At 40.2% G+C, this 18,540-nt stretch overlaps 2 protein-coding genes across 2 annotated transcripts in view; one reads left to right on the top strand and one right to left on the bottom strand.

Moving 5' to 3' along the window:
- Positions 1 to 6,332, top strand: part of IGFBP7 (insulin like growth factor binding protein 7) — a 71,473-nt gene extending 65,141 nt beyond the window's left edge. Inside the window, exons 3-5 of the mRNA XM_077814832.1 lie at positions 1,031 to 1,140; positions 3,998 to 4,114; positions 6,210 to 6,332. Of these exons, the coding sequence (XP_077670958.1) occupies positions 1,031 to 1,140; positions 3,998 to 4,114; positions 6,210 to 6,332 (350 nt within the window). The remainder of the gene's footprint in view (positions 1 to 1,030; positions 1,141 to 3,997; positions 4,115 to 6,209) is intronic.
- A 2,117-nt stretch (positions 6,333 to 8,449) lies between these two features.
- Positions 8,450 to 18,540, bottom strand: part of POLR2B (RNA polymerase II subunit B) — a 30,116-nt gene continuing 20,025 nt past the window's right edge. Inside the window, exons 11-25 of the mRNA XM_077814831.1 lie at positions 17,932 to 18,075; positions 17,477 to 17,616; positions 17,273 to 17,384; positions 16,755 to 16,909; positions 16,250 to 16,448; positions 15,925 to 16,093; positions 15,329 to 15,425; positions 12,460 to 12,554; positions 11,823 to 12,073; positions 11,642 to 11,731; positions 11,306 to 11,413; positions 10,608 to 10,721; positions 10,333 to 10,493; positions 9,674 to 9,869; positions 8,450 to 8,737 (exon numbers count right to left, since the gene is read on the bottom strand). Of these exons, the coding sequence (XP_077670957.1) occupies positions 8,648 to 8,737; positions 9,674 to 9,869; positions 10,333 to 10,493; positions 10,608 to 10,721; positions 11,306 to 11,413; positions 11,642 to 11,731; positions 11,823 to 12,073; positions 12,460 to 12,554; positions 15,329 to 15,425; positions 15,925 to 16,093; positions 16,250 to 16,448; positions 16,755 to 16,909; positions 17,273 to 17,384; positions 17,477 to 17,616; positions 17,932 to 18,075 (2,121 nt within the window). The 3' untranslated portion in view covers positions 8,450 to 8,647. The remainder of the gene's footprint in view (positions 8,738 to 9,673; positions 9,870 to 10,332; positions 10,494 to 10,607; positions 10,722 to 11,305; positions 11,414 to 11,641; positions 11,732 to 11,822; positions 12,074 to 12,459; positions 12,555 to 15,328; positions 15,426 to 15,924; positions 16,094 to 16,249; positions 16,449 to 16,754; positions 16,910 to 17,272; positions 17,385 to 17,476; positions 17,617 to 17,931; positions 18,076 to 18,540) is intronic.

The following is an 18,540-nucleotide window of genomic DNA, read 5'->3' as shown; positions in this document are numbered from 1 at the left end:
CTGCCTGGCAGACACACTTTAAGAACGTAATTCCCAATACGTTTGTAATTTTGAATTTGTCCTCCATACCTACACTTCGCAATAATATTAATGATTAGTATGTTACTAGATTTCTATTGGTATCTTACATGATACCTTTTAGACACCAGTTATGACATTAATGAGTTGGGGTACACTGAACTGGTCAGACCAGCTGAAACTCCCTATCAGGGAGCCCCTTGCTCTCTTGCATTGGGATGCTGCTCGGATCACACACACACACAATCCAGCTCTTGTCCCTTCACCATTCAAATCAGGCAGCTTCCTCCTCCTCACTGCCTGGGCACCAGTGGAGGGGTCACTGAGAGCACTGGAGACTCAGGCTTGGAACCCAGCAGAGCCCAGAACAGCTGGAAGCTGCAATTGCAGAGAAAGTCCTTCTTAGCCCCCTGTGTCCCCAGGCTGGAGCATGCTCAGTGTGGACAGAATCTAAGAAGGTTTTAGATGATAAACTCTAGCAAGTCTCTACTGAGCATGTGAAAATTGTAATTTTTCCAAGGCTTATGACTTGGCCAAATTTTGCAGATTTTCATGGGAGTGGCAAAAGGCACATACCTGACACAAAGGCCACTCCCCTGCCAAATTTCAAGCCCCTGTTCCAAAGCAATAAGGTGTTAGAGCCTCTCAATGAAAATGTCACCTAAATTTTTTAATGCAGGTAAAACAACATATTTTCCCCTATTTTGGTTCTTAGAAGCAGCCATTTTGGCTGAAATTTTCCAAACTAATTCAGCCTGAGGCAGACATCCAGTCTGGAAAATTTCAGCCCAAACAGTTCAAATTTGGCAAAGTCATAAGCAACTGAAAACAGAGTCTTATAATGGGAAGTGTTGGGCAACCTTAATTGGGTGGAGCTACCAAACCTGTCTATAATAGTATTAGAGAGTCCCTGGCACTAAAAAACTATTGAATGTAACTGGGTACAAACAAGAAGCAGGGAACCAGACATCAAGTTGGAGTCACCTGTTTTAAAGGATTTCTCTCTTTTCAGGGCCTTCCATTGTGACTCCCCCTAAGGAAATCTGGAATATCACTGGAGCAAAGATTTACCTGAGTTGTGAAGTCATGGGCATTCCAACCCCAGTGCTCACTTGGAATAAGGTCAGTGGAACAGGATCTGTTTTTCAAGAGTAGCATGGATTATGCCATGTTTATTTACTATAGTACCATATTCTTCACCTCTTGGGGGAGATGGCAGAGGAGCAGAGAGAATTAGTCCATAATAAAGAAAGGCATTTTATAGCAAGCTCTGCATTGTTTTTAAAGTGGCAAGGAAGAAGGGCAGTCCCGTTTGTGCAAGGATTAGAAAAATACCAAATGTGTTACCAAATCCAGCACCACCTATGAACTGTAGCCCTTTCCAAATGGTAGTTACGACTGTTAGACAGCAACTGCAAGATAAAGGCTACAGCAAACCCACCAGCAGAAGAGCATGTTTCCAGTGAGTTTCTCCAGTCAATGCAAAAAGATAAAAAAAAAAAAAAAAAGAAAATCTTTATTTCCCATTTCCACTCCCCAATCTGGATTTGTTTAATTCCCCCCTCTGCTCCCAAAAAATATTTTTCTTTTGTACTTTTGTTTATGCTGATAAGAGAAACACAATTATGCTTTGCCATATTAAAGACTGGTGTGAAGAGTAGCTAAAGAATGTTTCCCAATGATAATAAGCTCATACATGCCTGTGGCTTTGAAAACACTGGCCTTGTATGCCCAGGTCAGAGTCATAGTAATCCTGTAGTGTTTTTGTTTTCTTATGTTAGCCTTGAAGTGATGCTGCTCCTGGGGTGTATGGTTTGATAGTGCTGGTGGCCTGGGTTTGTTTTTTACCCTTAGTTAATAGCAAGGAGGATGCACCTTCAGCTTCAGAAACTGCATCAGAATTTGGCACTGGGACCTCATAGGAGCCTGAAACCCAAAGCCGGGCAGGTTCCATACATTCACTTGTGCTCCTCCCGCTTTGCTGCCTCTTTGGAAGAGATAGGATAGAGAGAAGCCTTTGATTTGGTGTTAAATTTCAAACAGTGTGCAGGTTAAATAAAAAAAAGTGCCAGTGTGCAGACTCCATCACTTCTCTAGTTTTCTCGAACCCACAGGCTCTTGGGACCTCTGCTGGTTTATAGCCCTTTACAATCAATTTCAAATAATGTATATTTAAAATATTCTGAAGAAAACTGTTCAAATAGTGACCCACCTAAATAATAGGGCCAACTACAGACATTTCCTGGTGACAAAGGAGACCTTGTTGTTTGTAAGTGAAATCAGCTGTGGTGTACGTTGTCAGAGAGATCTTCAGTGGACTTTTAAAGCTCCACAACTAGCTGGGTGCTCCAGAGTCACCGGTTAAAGTCCAGCACAGAGAAATGGCAACCTCCTCTCACAGGGCACTAAACATGCCACTCACCAGCACTTTCAGGAACTTACTGGAGCACTGCATTGGAGGAGTGTGCAGGAAGGGCAGAATTAAGCTGCTGTTTTCTGTAAACAAAATAATCATGGAAAGGAATAATATGTACCAAATGAACTGTAGAACATTGTATGGTACATTGCTCGGTGCAGCTTGTTCACACCATTAGCTTCATTGCTGATTAACGAGGCAGATCTTTTGTTATCTCCTCCCCCTGCACCAAAAAAGCTGAAAAAACACAAATTACACATTAACAAAGAGCTGTGGTTTTCTGCTTCCAGGCAGCATAGTGTGGAAGGGGGAGGGGTAGCTCAGTGGTTTGAGCATTGGCCTGCTAAACCCAGGCTTGTGAGTTCAGTCCTTGAGGGGGCCATTTAGGGATCTGAGGCAAAAAAAAATTGGGGATTAGTCCCCCTTTGAGCAGGGGGTTGGACTAGATGACCTCCTGAGGTCCCTTCCAACGCCTGATATTCTATGATTCTATGACTGGTGTCTAGAAGCTTCACAGTAACAAGCCTTTTTTGCCACTCTTGCCCATGGCCATCTAGAAAACATTGGTTTTAGGACAGTGGATGCTCAGGTTGCTGCCTTTGGTTTACTTTGTGCACCATTCTCCTTGGGAAAGTCACGTGCCATGGACCCTGCCCTGGTAACAGCATGTGCAGTGCTAGTTTCCCACTGCTCCAGAGCCCAAAGGCCAATTTTTTTCAAAAGGGCTCAACACCCAGCAGCTTCCACTGAGAATAGAGAATCCAGCCCCACACTCCAAACTGTCACTAAGGACAGTGGGAGCTGCTGGGTGCTGAACACTTTGAAACTCTGGCCCTTTGGACTGTAGGTGCTACTGAAAAACAGACAGCAGCCGCCATGGAACAACCTTTTCCCATTTTTATACCATACTTGCACCATTTCAGGCATTTAGGATAGGATCTTCCGAAATGATAGGCAGTGGCCTAACTCTGCTCCCACTGCAGTCTGGGGACTTTTTACTACTGTCTTCAGTGGGAACAGAGTTAGGGACAATGCTGAGTGCTAGAAAATTGCCTAAGCTAGAAAGCTGTACAGCGTTAACTACTATAGACTCCCCCACTGGTAGGGCTGCTGTTATACTGGTATAGAGGTGCTTTAACAGGTATAGCCATGCATCCACACTATGCCTTTTACTGGTACAACTATAATGGTAAGAAATCACACCCTTACTCAAACTAGTTACCAGTAAAACTTTCACATGCAGTCTGCATACCGATTTTGTACCAGTATAACTGTCGGTTAGAGGTATGATTTTTTTGTTTTATCAGTGTTATAACAGTACAAACTTCCCCACCAGGATGCAGATACTAGTGTAATTCATTCTCTTTCCCTATAGGAATAGTCATAGTGGTAGGAACATCTTTAAATCAGTATAACCACACCAACTGTATGGGCCTAGTTAAACCCAGACAGCTTTTGTGTGTAGACAAAGCTTTAGGGGTTTTGGGCCTTAGGTAGTGTAGGTATTTATGATGGCAATCTTGTCAAACTACTGACAACTTGACTCTTAATATTTCTGCTCAGATAATAAGGGGACAATATGGTGTCCAAAGGCTGGAGCTCCTGCCTGGAGACCGTGACAACTTAGCTATCCAGACCCGTGGTGGTCCTGAGAAACATGAAGTGACTGGCTGGGTATTGGTAAGTACTTGTGCACTTTCACATACTATCAGCAAGATCCAAGTTTCTGTGCATAGTACTGGGAAATTACAATCGAGTAGGTGCAGTGTTTTTCTTGGTGTTGAAAACAGAGTTCATGTGAATTTGAAGTTAAAAAGCAGTGACATGTATGACAAGGAGTAAGATGAAATGCATTCAGTTGGCCCAGTTCTTTGCTTCCTTTATCTTTTGTAATTATTTACACCCCTGCAAAATGTGTGTGAAAATAATGAGAAGGAAGAGCAGGATGTTTAAAAGCTCTCAGGAACAGGACCAGACTGAAATAACAGACCACCTTTCCTTCTGCACTGTCTGTAAAATACTGCAATCAACGGGTGCAGCACAGTAGGCCGCTAGGACAGGGATTGCTAGCACTGGAGTCCAGGTATGTTCAGTGAAGGTCACATGGGAGTGGAACTCTCCACAGGAGATCAGAGCAGTCCTGTCCTACCTTTTGTAGAGCATAGTGCAAGACTGAGCGCTACACTAGACACTCCCTCTCCACAGAGTCACTCTCATAACGTCATATGAGCCCCACAAACCCAAGCTAGAATCAGCCTGGCCTTTCTAAAGCACTGTTTATATTTTGGAGTACTTGTGGCACCTTAGAGACTAACCAATTTATTTGAGCATAAGCTTTCGGGAGCTACAGCTCACTTCATCGGATGAAGTGAGCTGTAGCTCACGAAAGCTTATACTCAAATAGTCTCTAAGGTGCCACAAGTACTCCTTTTCTTTTTGTGAATACAGACTAACATGGCTGCTACTCTGAAACCTGTTTATATTTCGTACCTGTCTTGCTGGGGCACTCTTTCCAATCAAGTCTGTACAGCTCAAGAGACTGTTCCCCATAGCTACAAGCTTGGCCAGATGAGATGCCCTCCTCAAAGAACTCTGAACTGCTAAGTATAAGTTTACTTAAAGAGGAAAGGGGCAGAGACCTTTACCTCCACTTGATTCCTTGTCCTACAGCTCAGACTGACTATTGCTATGCGAAGATGACAGGACTGGTCTGTCCTGGAGTTCACAGAAAACCCTTGCTCTTAGCATCTCTAACCTGTGTCCTCAAGGAATGTGAAAGCTCAGGAATCTGCGCCCCAGACATTTAAATCTTAACGTTAAAAGGTTATTTAAAAAAAAAAGTTCTCAGAGAGGGAGTTACTTGAGTGGGAGCATGACAACTGGAGCAGCATCCTAGGGCCTGAGCTGTAATGCATGGAAGTGGATTGGACAGGGGAAAGAGCAGCAGCAGGGAAGTCAGCAGAGAGGATGGCACAATAGGTCAGGCATGACAGATTTCCTTTGGCAAGAACAGACCACACTGTGCAAGCTCTTCAGCTGCCCAATGAGGTGGTGGCTGGGGAATGGAACTCAACGGCGTTAGCTTACGCTGTACACCAAAACAGAGGTGGAAGCTTTGGAGAAGGGCAAATACACTACTGAGTCAACCAAAATATGAGGAGGAGAGGAGCATTAGGACTACTGCTTTTTCCTGTCTCCCTCTCAGTGACAACAGGAAGTTCTAAAACATCACAGACACACACCTAAGCAAACATAAAAAAGGTTTGAAGTCTGGCTAAAGCAAATCCTGATGTGTAAGAGAGTGAAACCCGGAGTGGATTGACTCGCTGAGCTCCAGGACAGGTACCAGAGCGCTTGCCGTACTGTGCCACCTATCTGATTTGGGAACTAGGGCAAACCACTACTGACCAAGTCAGGCTGACTGAAGCCACTGATGGCCCTTTTGCTCAGCTGAAAGAAGTCAGGATTGAGTTTTGTGCTCTCTTTGTTAATAGGGAATAAATTCTCATTATTTTTAGAAGTTCAGTTTATGATGCAATTTTTTTAAACAAACTATTGCACGTTCAGAACGTGAGCATTTTCCATACTACTGGCCAAGGAAATATTCTGGACATGTGCAGCCTCCGAGTGTTAATTCCCACTCCATCAGTTACCCGTAGTGAGTCTGTTACTAGTGCTATTGTTTACTGCTGTTATACAACCCAACAATAAGGCAAAGTAACTTGAGACCAAATCCTCTGTAGTAAACAAGGCTACATGCTGCTTGTTTTCGTAGATATCTCCTTTGAGTAAAGAGGATGCTGGAGAGTATGAGTGTCATGCATCAAACTCCAAAGGAGAGGCTACAGCCTCTGCACGAATTACTGTCAATGCCTTACATGAAAATACCCATATCTAAAGGTAGGTAATATGTGCAGAGTTTTAACACAGTTATATATGTGCAAAGATTTTTTTTTTAAAATGGGTTTTACGCCCTTTGGTTGTTTAGGATATAAGAGAACAACCTGAAAAGTTGCATTTAAAAAACTGTTAGCTGTAGATTGCAGATATTTCTAACGTCAAACCCAGTCTTTTCTATTTTGGTGAAGCACTTCACGGAAGCCTCCAGCGTAAGAGCTCACAAATAACCGAGACTTGGGTTGCTGCATATTTAATAAAGACATGCTTTTTCCCAAATATGTGTTAGGTATAGGAGGTTAACTAGGTAAAAGTTAAAACATTGGACTAAAAATCCCTTCTGTTCCAAATAGCTCAGCTTTCAGGCTATGATGGTGATTTCACTGGTTCTCCAGACACCATGTTATCTGAAAAAAGAAAAGGAGGACTTGTGGCACCTTAGAGACTAACAAATTTATTAGAGCATAAGCTTTCGTGAGCTACCGCTCACTTCATCGGATGCATGCAGTGGAAAAGAATTTCAAGTAGTATAAAAGGCTTTAAAAACACTTCCAAAAACTGCAGGACTATTTTGCCAATACATGTAGTCCTAATTGCCTTGCTCTTCCTCCATCCTAGCAACCTTTACATACACTAACCTATAAATGTGTGTGATAATCCATTCATGGAGGTTCTAGATTGCTGCTCTTTTAAATTACATCTGAATAGCTGGAAGATCTGTTTAAAAAAAAAAAAAAAAAAAAAGATTGTCCAGCAGTGAAGCAAGAGTATAAATGAATCCCACCATCGAGTAATTTACTGAATTGGGTCAAGTCAGACACTAACATAACTAAGTTATGCCCTTTGCTAAAGGTGCTTGGTTTTGACCAGATTATACCTAATTTTAGAAATCCATTATCACAAATGCAGGGGATACATGCATCCAATAGATTAAGTCTATAAAAGGAGTCTATATAAACTCCAGTCTATAAAAGGAGTGTACCTCAAGGCTGTTAAAGGGGCATTGTGATAGGGCAACCCTGCCTCGGGTGCCATCCAATTCATGACAGCTGTGCTGAGCCTGGTTCCCTTTTGCTCACCCAAAGGTACATAGTCTGACTTCAATTTATTCATCTACAACAGTGCTATAGTTCCCCAAAAGCCTGGTTGTAAAACCATTCTCCAGTTCCTGCAGTAAAAATACATATAGTGTGTTTTTCCATTCCCATCTCCAGGGACATCTCAAGTCACCCATAAAAGAGTCTATCAGCACTTTGTTCTCAGTTCCTTATGTCTCAATTCAGGGCCCCGGTCTCTAGCCCTCTCTGTCTGAGCGACCAGTCTTCCCACAGCGCTTCGTGGAGAGGGTTCTCCCTCAGACAGCGTTCCACTCCCAGTCCTCCCTGCCTGCACCTCCTAACTGTGCTCAGGGGACCCACCCTCCTGCTTCCCCACACCAAGCTGAATCTCTCACTTTTTTCTAGAGGCCACTGCCCAAGCCTTCTGCTCATTAGGAGTCCTTGCTTTGGTCAGTTCCCACCAGCAGTTCTAGCTCTCATCCACATACAGCTGTCACTTCTGCGGCTCCTGAAGCTATTCTCCAAGCAGCATGCCAGCTCTGACTTGCTGCCTGACAGTCTCAGGCAGTGCCAGGCATGAAGTCATCAGATGGCATCTCAGATGCATCAGTAATAAGCACAGTCTAAATGTCTATGTAGTTAGCCAACTACTGACAATGGACGTATTCCAATGACCTTAGTGAAAGGTTCCCTAAATTCCATTACCCTAAGCTATCCAGTTCCCTCAGAAGAAAGAAAGAGAGGAAAGGACTGATTGATTTAAAATGTGGATAACGAAGAACAAACAGAAAATTCAATCCACTGATATTAGGGTATCTGCAGTGTTACCCTCTTGTAATTATGAAACCACATCCCTTTTTTTGTTTGTTTTTTCCCAGATGATGATGATGCAGAGCCGTGACGTGAGGACTATATCATTTATGCACAGTTTAAGTTAGTGTTTCGGAAAGCTACAGCCACTGACTTCCTCTAGCCTGATAATCAGTTCCTTATCTGACTCATTCTTCCTTTTAGTAATGTTTTGCTTACATGCTTTTGGCAGACATACAAATAAATGTAATTCACATATGACTACAAATCTTTATTTCTATTTACAAAAAGTAAGCTCAAGATCATTAAACAAAGTGTTCAGATGCAAAACATAACCTGATGTAAATGACATATGTAACATTCTGCATTTAAAATCTTTTAAAATGGTACACTAGAACCAGAGCAAGCAGATACGTAAAGTCAGAACTAAAGCACAGCCTTTTAAAGGCTAAATACTCATCATACGAGGTGCAATACTCATGGACATCAGCTCTTGAAAGAGGAGTTTACAGGCATATGGCATTCGCACCAAGGAAATCTGAAAAGGAAGTAAGAAAATTTAGTACATGGCATCTTTTTAAAGATTAATTTCACTCTACCTACCCACTAAGTAAATAGTAACATTTTGGTTCCAAAATTACAAGGCTATTTTTTTTGGTCTAGTGCTTCATATCAAGTTATATTTTTGTTAGCCCTTTAGGGAAAGTCTTTACAATTCACCTTGAAGTGATGACTGATCACACTCCATCCAGGGTGGCATTACTTTACTCAATAGTGTTGATATGTTCCTCTACAGGGTCCAGACCATCAACACTATTTATAATTTATCATTTTAATACAGTAGACTTGTCCTTCAGTGGTCAAAATCTGTAGACAAAAGATCTCTTTTGCTCCTATCGGTCAAGATATTTTATTTGTGCATATTAACTATTACGAGACAATTACGCTCTTTAGAGGTTGAAGGAATAACCGAGTTATGGTAGAGAAAAACAATCCTGTTTATACTTGAATATAAAATTTCCATATTAATTCAAAACCTGTGATTTCCCTCCCCCAGCATGTCAAATATGCGACAAGTTAGTTTATTCCTCTCCCAACCAAAATATAATATTCTGAAGAGTTATAGTGGCAAAGCCATGAAATCATGAGTTTTACAGTATCGCTTTTTTCCCCAAAAGTTAAAAGATTTAATGTTCACTTTTAGTTAAGTTCTCTGAAAACCCAGTATTATAAAATACATAAGTGAAATTTCCTGCCAAATGACACAGCGAGAACTCTGGCAATTATAGGGAACCATATGAGTGAACTCTGACACTTAGAAAAAAAACCCACTTGTTATATAGTAACTATTGGGTTAATTTTTGGGTTTCTTTTACCACTTGCTCTCTTCATCCTCACTCACCATCATACTCCTTTAATCACTGTTTGTTCTTGACTGCAAGTAGAAATATTTGCAGAGGAAATCCATACATACCTGTGTTTTATTACGGCACCCCCTGCACTCGTACGTGTGTGTCCTTGTGTTAGCTATTGCCATTATTCCACAAAGATTGCAAACGTGAACTTGGTATGGGTCTGAAGCCTCAAACAATCTCTCTCTCAAAAATTGAGCTGCTCCATGAGCAATCTGACAGTCTCGCTCCATTTCTCCAAAACGAAGGCCACCATCGCTACAAGGGGGTGGGGAGGATATTGTGTCATTAAGTCAGAAATTATGATTCCAGTAGCTAATATGGAAACCTAATTCTGTACAAATACATCAGCATTAGTACAAATAGGTGCCTCTGTACCCAGCAAGTTGTCATCTCTTCTCCCAAAAATACGATCATTGGGAAGAAGTCAGCCACATTATAAAACTACTGCTCCCACTAGCAGTCACATGACTAAGAAAATTTCTAAAACGGACGACAATATATAGTGTTTGAACAGACAAACCACAACTTCACAAACTAAGTCATGTTTTATCTGTCCAAACCTAAGCACACTACCATCAGCTCCAAATGGGTGGCTAATTGGATGAGCCAATTAAGATACAGCTGCACAGCTGAGGCAGCTAATTTTTCTCTGCCTTAGCAACCCAACTGTGAGGCTTCAAGGACACTCGTAAAAAAGAAAATCCACAAATATTCTTACCGAGATCTACCTTCCATTGGTTGCCTGTTAAGAATCTGAATTGGCCCTCTTGCACGAGAATGAATTTTGTCATCTACCATATGTTTCAACCTCTGGTAGTAAGTAGGACCAATGAAGATTTGTGATGTGATTTTGCGTCCAGTGAAGCCATTGTAGAGAACCTGAAGTAAAGAATACAATCACTGAAGCATAAGCCTCAATTTGACATATTAACAAAATTTATCAAAAAAACAGACCAATAATCTTTAGCTAGATTGGCATTTTGAACACTATACCTCATTTCCTCTCAGATGATAGCCATAATCTGATAATAGATTGGAAATCTTCTGCACATTGACAGCATCATTGAAAGGTGTAGCATCACCAATTTCTCCCTTGTTTGCCGATACCTATGGAGAAAAAGGGTTTCCTGAATACCATGAACTTTTATAGACACAAGCTGTGCATTCTGTATGAGAGTTTTCAGACAATATGCAGGTTAAACTTGAAAAAGCTAACCTACTCCCCTGTTAAGATTTCAGACCCAATACCCAAGACTGTAACCTTAACTTTCTAATGCAGTGGATATTTTTCTGTTGAACAAAACTTAGATGCACAAGTTACAGGTGGGATTTTCAGAAGCACTTAACACTAGCCTATCTCTGTTATTTCTTTCTTTTCCATAGATTAGGAGAACGCTTAGGGATTTTTGGGGTTAATTATGCTTGTATGGTAATTCTGTCAAGAAAAGCAGCACAGAAATTCTGCTATAAACACATCGTGGTTTGACCCACTGAAGATAGCACTCTGGCTTCTCCCTAAGGAAATGAATACACCTTTTGTTTTGTTACTAGATCCTCAAATGGGAACTTGATTATCATTCTTTAGTGGGTTAACAAATACCGGGAACTAGCAGATCAGCTTCTCCATAAGGTAAAACAAGTGCAGTTTGCTTCTCAGATTTTAGCTACACAACATAAACTGTTCTCCTTACCTTCCCTTGAAGGCATTCAATCAAGTGACCAATTGTCATACGGGAAGGGATGGCATGGGGGTTGATGATTATGTCAGGTGTGATACCTTCACAGGTGAAAGGCATATCCTAAAGCAGGAAAGAGATTCTCATTATGCCCCGTGAGAAGCTAGGGAGTTCCAACAAAATAAAAATCCAGTTCAACTTAAGTGACTCAAAAGACATTTTAAATAAGAATTGAACAGAGGTTAAATTGAAATCAATGTATTAAGGTAACTTATTTCACAAGCAATCCACATTAATAGGCAAGTTTCACTCTACAGTGAGAGACAAGTACAAGAGAGAAAACGTTGCTACCTCCTGTCTGTACTGGATACCACAGGTACCCTTCTGACCATGCCTGCTGGCAAACTTATCTCCAATTTGTGGGATTCTCACAGAGCGCACCTGGAGGCAACAGAAAACATCAGATCAGTGACTTGATACTTATTTTTTCCTTTTTTTTTTAAACCCAGAAGCCATAGAAACTGGTACTCACCCTAATTTTGCAAAACTTGTATCCTTCCTGATTAAGGGTTACCATGACCTGGTCTACAATACCAGTCTCACTAGTTCGTAGGAAAGTGCTACAGTCCCTCTTTGTGTATCGTCTATTAGTGCTTTCGAGTTCATCTTCATTCTCAGGCAGAGTTACCGTTTTGCCAATGATGACATCATCTCCTGACACACGTACACCAGGTGCTATCAAACCATCATCATCTAGTTTGTCATAGATGGCATGCCTCATACCTGAGATTAAAGACAAATGAATTCAGAGCCGAAAATCCTTCAAAGTATTTCTACAAAAACATTAAGGATCACGTTCTCAGAATAGTAGACACCATATTTGCATTCTGTGTCAGTATACTGCAGTGTTGTGAATTCATGACATATTAGTAAGTGCAGATTCTACTATAAATGTACATGCTGCTAACATATCCAGAAAGGGAATTTTTGTTTTTTTTACTGACCATGCAAATTTCTTTGTACCAAGAGAACAAATTTATCAATCATTTACATGTTTACAGTGCAATATAAATAGTCAAATATAGTAAGGTTAACATGAAGGACTCAGTCTGATGAAGTCTGGCTGCTAATTGCAGGTTTTGTTTCTTCCATCTGCCAGCATCTCTTACCCTGACAAGTTTCACGTGTAGGTTTTTCAAAAACTTCTTCTTGGTCAAATCCTTTCTTGGACTCTTGTTCTTTATATGAGCGATAGAAAACAGATCTGAAAGAAAATTTTAAAAGAAAAACTTGTTTAGATATCAGCGTTCTTTTTTAAATTGTATGCTATAACCATATCTAAATCACAATTGAGGCCCTTTGTTTTATTGATTTTAAAAAAGTTGGGGGTGGTGGTTTTTTGTTTTAAACTGATTTTCACCCAAATTTTGGACCACTCAAGTGTATCAAAATACTGATTATGTTAAAAAAAATCTGATTACATTAGATAGATGGTGTTTGTTAATAAAATTAGTCTAGGTGTAAATGTGAGGCTGTCGAAGTGCAGCAACGTAGTGGAAAATTGTGTGCGCGTGCACATGCAGAGTGTTAATGTGTAGTTTATGCAGTAAGCCACAGCATTAACTCCTTTTATTTATAATACACTTATTTTTCTGTCTGTTGCTTTTTTTCTGTCCTCTTGTTCCCAAATGTTAACCTAATATTTACCCAGAAAACAGAAGTTAGTTTTTTGCACTGATTTTCACCATTTAATTTTTGTAAAAGTGAAATTCCCAGGACATTTTAAACAAAATAAAAACTGAAAACAAACAGCCCTGGCTCATAGCACAGTTGAGTTCGAGTTACCAGTAATGACAAGTCTGAAAGAATGTTCAGGCCCCATGCAAGAAGTTTTTACTTGGATACTACACTATGACTTCTAGAGCAAATCAAGGAGAAACAATGAACCCCACAAAGGACATTTTGACGTCACTTCTCAGAATAAATCTGTGAAATGTCTACAAATAAACTGATGGTAGTGGTAGACGGTGGTAACTTTGGGATCTACTATACGTCTTACAAAAAAAGGGAATTGTGTTATCCCTGTGTTACGACCCAGACCACTTTACTCATACATTTCACCCCTTTGTCTGCCTTTTAGCTTGCATGTTTTGATGTCACCCCATTACCTGAATGCTAATGTAAACAATGACATCACCACTGTACATATATACTAAATCATCACGTGTACAGTGATGAGTAATTTAAGAACACCTTTCCCCCCTCCAGTATCCATTAAGCTGCACCCACTGAAGTACACCTCCGGTGCACTAGAGTGCTTTGGTTTTATTCAGGTTATTCCGTTTTTATTTTTCTCTCTTTTTTTTTTTTTTTTTATAGTGCTGCCTTATAGGCTAGCATATGGATCCCCAGTTGTACTTGAAGTTTAAAATTTTTTTTTATTTTTAAAAATGTGCCAATGAACATACCCAATGCTCACTTTGGGCAGTAATTATTAAAGCAATCCATAAAAATCCAGCACAGCTTCTCATTTCTTATTCTACATAAGTAAACGGATGTGAAGAAGCGAACGTGCCTCTTTAAGGTCTATCCAACCAAAAGTAGAACAGAATGTGGACCTAGATAACCAAAAGACAAACAATGAATGTGTCCATTACATCATTCAGGTGTAATTGCGGCAAAGTGGTGATAGGTCACATCACTTCCCTGGCTAACAATAGGATTATCTTGGGAAGCTCAAATGCCTGGCATCAAAGGGCTCACAAAACTTGACAGTTCAAGAGAGAAAACATCCAAATCCTATTACATTTAATCTACATACAAATATGATTCAGTGCAGTCAGCAAGAGCTAACTTTAAAGCAAGAGGAGGAAAAAGGTTGGTTGGGAAAGTGTGTCATGTTTTTAATTTTGGCCCTAGTTATTCACTGGAGTGGTTACTTTTGCATCTTCTTGCTGTGGCAGTTGTAACTTCTGTAAGTGACTTTTTTTTTAAAAAACAAAATACGTTGAAAAAGAGCAACTTTAGCGGATTGGGCCAAAAGAAATCGGATGAGGTTCAACAAGGACAAATGCAGAATCCTGCACTTAGGACGGAAGAATCCCATGCACCGCTACAGACTAGGGACCAAGTGGCTAGGCAGCAGTTCTGCAGAAAAGGACCTATGGGTTACAGTGGACGAGAAGCTGGATATGAGTCAACAGTCTGCCCTTGTTGCCAAGAAGGCCAATGGCATTTTGGGATGTATAAGTAGGGGCATTGCCAGCAGATCGAGGGACATGATCGTTCCCCTCTATTAGACATTGGTGAGGCCTCATCTGGAGTAGTGTCCAGTTTTGGGCCCCACACTACAAGAAGGATCTGGAAAAATTGGAAAGAGTCCAGCGGAGGGGAACAAAAATGATTAGGGGACTGGAACACATGACTTACGAGGAGAGGCTGAGGGAACTGGGATTGTTTAGTCTGCGAAAGAGAAGAATGAAGGGGGATTTGATAGCTGCTTTCAACTACCTGAAAGGGGGTTCCAAAGAGGATGGATCTAGACCATTCTCAGCAGTACCAGATGGTAGAACAAGGAGTAATGGTCTCAAGTTGCAGTGGGGGAGGTTTAGGTTGGATATTAGGAAAACCTTTTTCACTAGGAGGGTGGTGAAGCACTGGAATGGGTTACCTACGGGGGTGGTGCAATCTCCTTCCTTAGAGGTTTTTAAGGTCAGGCTTGATTTAGTTGGGGATTGGTCTTGCTTTGAGCAGGGGGTTGGACTAGATGAACTCCTGAGGTCCCTTCCAACCCTGATCTTCTATGATTCTAACTGTACATTTTAATATACTAGTAACAATATGCAGTAATCAGCTGTTGGTAGTATTTTAAAATGTATGACTAAGTTAAAATTTGTCCAGAGTCTTAGAAAAGGCATGTTATGTCCTTTAGACATCTGAATAAAAACTGGGAAAGATTTAAATCTTCAAATGAGTAAAAACCAACCGTATAATTTACATGAGCAATTTTCTACAGTTCAAAGTTCAGGAAAACCATACCTGAAAAAACCTCTATCTACAGCAGAACGGTTCATGATGACAGAGTCTTCCTGATTATAACCGGTGTATGACGCAATGGCCACAATTGAGTTGATACCTGTAATACAATAGAAGCAAATGTTTAAAGGACCTATAGCTCATAAGCAAGGTTTCTTCATTCAAAATGAACTGTATTCCATATATTTACACTGCCTGGACATTAAAGCAAATCTCCACCACACACACACACAAAATAGAGGCCATGTAGTATTGAATAAATACAAAATTGGAGTATACTGTAGATTAGAACTTTCAATACAACACTGACCCCTTCTGGAGATCTAACAAATGTTGATGAAAAATATACTATTTCCAACAATGTAATCTGTTGGGGGAGGGAGGAATTATTTTTAACATATTGTAGCCTCAGCAGCTATGCTGAGAGTATCTCCTTATAGCTGGTGATGCCCAGATTACAAGGCACAATAATGTGAATGACCAGAAGTTACTACTAAGCACAATCCTAGTTACTTTTCACCATAATGGTCTTTAAATATTGATATTTGTGTACATTTTATTTAATACATTTTAGGTTTGCTTATTAACCCACAACATACCTGCTGGCAACTCTCTAAATCGCAAGTACTCCATAGAGCGTGTAGTCACAAGGGGTTTTTGAGGGTAATACAACACATGGGCTAGTGTATCCATACGAACATGAAAGTTTGTAATATAAACTCCCATAGCCTGTTTACCCATAGCAGACTGGTATGTGTTCCTAGGAGACTATGAAGGCAAAAAAAGAAGCAGTGTCAATAGAACATCTATTAAATTCTTCATGCATATACATGTCTACATATGTTAAAACATGCTTTTTTAATTTTCCTTTTGTAATATAGTCTTAACTTTAAAAGCAAGAGGCCTAAATAAATAAATACCGACCTGGTTGTGATCAGGGAAAGGAATAATAGATGCACATACTCCTAGGATCATGGACGGGTGAATCTCACAATGTGTGTAAGTTGAACAGTATGCCACTCCTTTCTCCTGCAAGTCATCTGGAGTCATTGCCAGCATCACAGTCTCCTCTTCTAGCGTATCAATGTATTCTACTACACCGCTGGCCACGAGATCCTGCCAACTAAATAATCAAACTGTCTCAATGCCTTACTATTCAAAGTAACATTTAATACAGGTTTCATTAGCTATGTCAAAAAGCAAGACTTATCTTGTTTGTAATTAGGGAATACGCCACTGCCTTGATTTGACACAATTATGCTCTATTGCGATTATAAGCAACGCTGTGTAGAACACACAAAGTAGTCAAGTAACAAGTTTTTAAATACAAAGGTGGCTTGCAGATTCAGCTGACTTCAAACAAGCCCTGAGAAGCATACATTTGGAAGAAAGAGCAAGACATTTTTCATGTTCTGGGGAGATTTCTTACCTGTAGTTGTTGTACTCTCGTTCTTTTAGTTGGTCAATATGCCTCTTCTTCAACAGCAGCTTTTGTTTTTCCACAATTAAAAGTGGCCTGCAGATTCTGCCAGCATCAGTATAGATGCGGATTTCTCGCTCCCTAATATCCCTGATCATGGAGACCTGCATATGCAAACAATGAGAATTAATGGGAACACACATTTGAGTTTTTGTATGAACCGTGGAATGAGAGTCATGGTGTACACAGCAGGAGCTATAACGAAGTGAAGTTCCCCAAAGCGGGAGCCTTTAAGCTACTGTCTACAGTATGCTGCGAGTATTAGTGCTCCATTGAACAGGGTTCCGATTCGAAAAGGGCAGTTTTCAGCTAAATTCTCTTTAAAAATGGTTTTAGGTAACTAAGCCTTTGAAGTATGATCAAAAAGAATTTCTGCTTGTACTCATACTTTCGAAAGGTGTGTTCTGTCTACTACATTCCATCCTTCGCAGCTAGAATTTACATGGTCGTTCATTCAGAAAACGTACCTCTGACACAATTATGTCCATCTGACGACGTAATTTTCTTAGTGTGTTCATCAGCTGTTCTGGATCTTTGTGTATTCCTACCCAGCAGCCATTAACAAAGATCTTGGTTGCACTATGAAAAGAAAAGCCAGAGTTATATGAAAAAGTGGTTTTGAATTAAAAAAAAAATTAAAATTATTCAGAGACAAACTCATTTATACATACTCTGCAATGGCTGCTGGAGATATTTCTTCCAGATTTTCCATACTCCATTCTTCTAAAAATTCCAGAATCGGAGATGGCTGAGACCCCACAGAAATGTAAGCCATCAAGGCTAAGTTCTTCACAAGTCCTACTGCATGGCCCTAACAAACAGATTTAGTTTTGTTGTAAAAAAACAACAAATCAATATGCCTTTGAAAAGGCTAGACAAATAGTTTCCAAGAAAACACATACACAGAATTGATAGTGGATTCAGACACACAATTACTTTATTAGTTAAAAAACATCTTATGCCTTCACTGCAAATTTAACTTTAAATCTGAAATATTTGAAATTAAATACTGAAAATAAAATGCAGTTGCACATTGACATATTACAACAAATCTGCAGTGTTATATTACCATAATACAAGCAAATATGCTTTTGGAATACATTAGTTTCAATGTAACTTGTGTTACCTCTGGAGTCTCAGCAGGACAGACCATTCCCCACAATGTATTGTGCAGCTGTCTGGGCTTTGCTAGTTTACCATCTCTACCAATTGGAGAATTCAAGCGTCTCAAGTGGGAAAGTGTGGATGCAAAGGTCAGGCGGTTTAACACCTAGATGTAATTGTAAGTTTTTAAAATTAGACACCCAAGCGGTATTCTTCATTTCAAACCAAAATCAATTGCAATTTGTTAGTCTTACTTATTTCAAAATGCCTACTAGAAGGAAGTCAGTTACCACCTAAATTGACAACTATCTTTATGCCTTTCAACAAAGTAACAATAAACAGAAATTAGTTCACCTCATCTCATCTTAGACTAGTGTGAGGTCTTGTCCAGGTCACCCAAAACTGTGAGCCACTGTATTACCACTCTGCCTCAGCAAGAGTTAGCTTTGCTGCTGCTAAGCTCTGTGTTACCACCCTGACACATCAGCTTGTCTGCCTTACCGGCAAACTCTTCACGAATCTGCCAGTCCAAACTTTCCCTTGCAGGTAACAGTGAACCCAAGTTCCCAAGAGATGTATTTCTGCAGTGTCCAGTCCCTCTCACTGAACATTCACAGAAGTTAAGTTTGCT

Source organism: Eretmochelys imbricata, chromosome 4 (genome assembly GCF_965152235.1).
Source record: "Eretmochelys imbricata isolate rEreImb1 chromosome 4, rEreImb1.hap1, whole genome shotgun sequence".
Classification (NCBI taxonomy): Eukaryota; Metazoa; Chordata; order Testudines; family Cheloniidae; genus Eretmochelys; species Eretmochelys imbricata.
The sequence above is the reverse complement of the archived record's forward strand: the minus strand, read 5'-3'. Positions and strand labels throughout refer to the sequence as shown.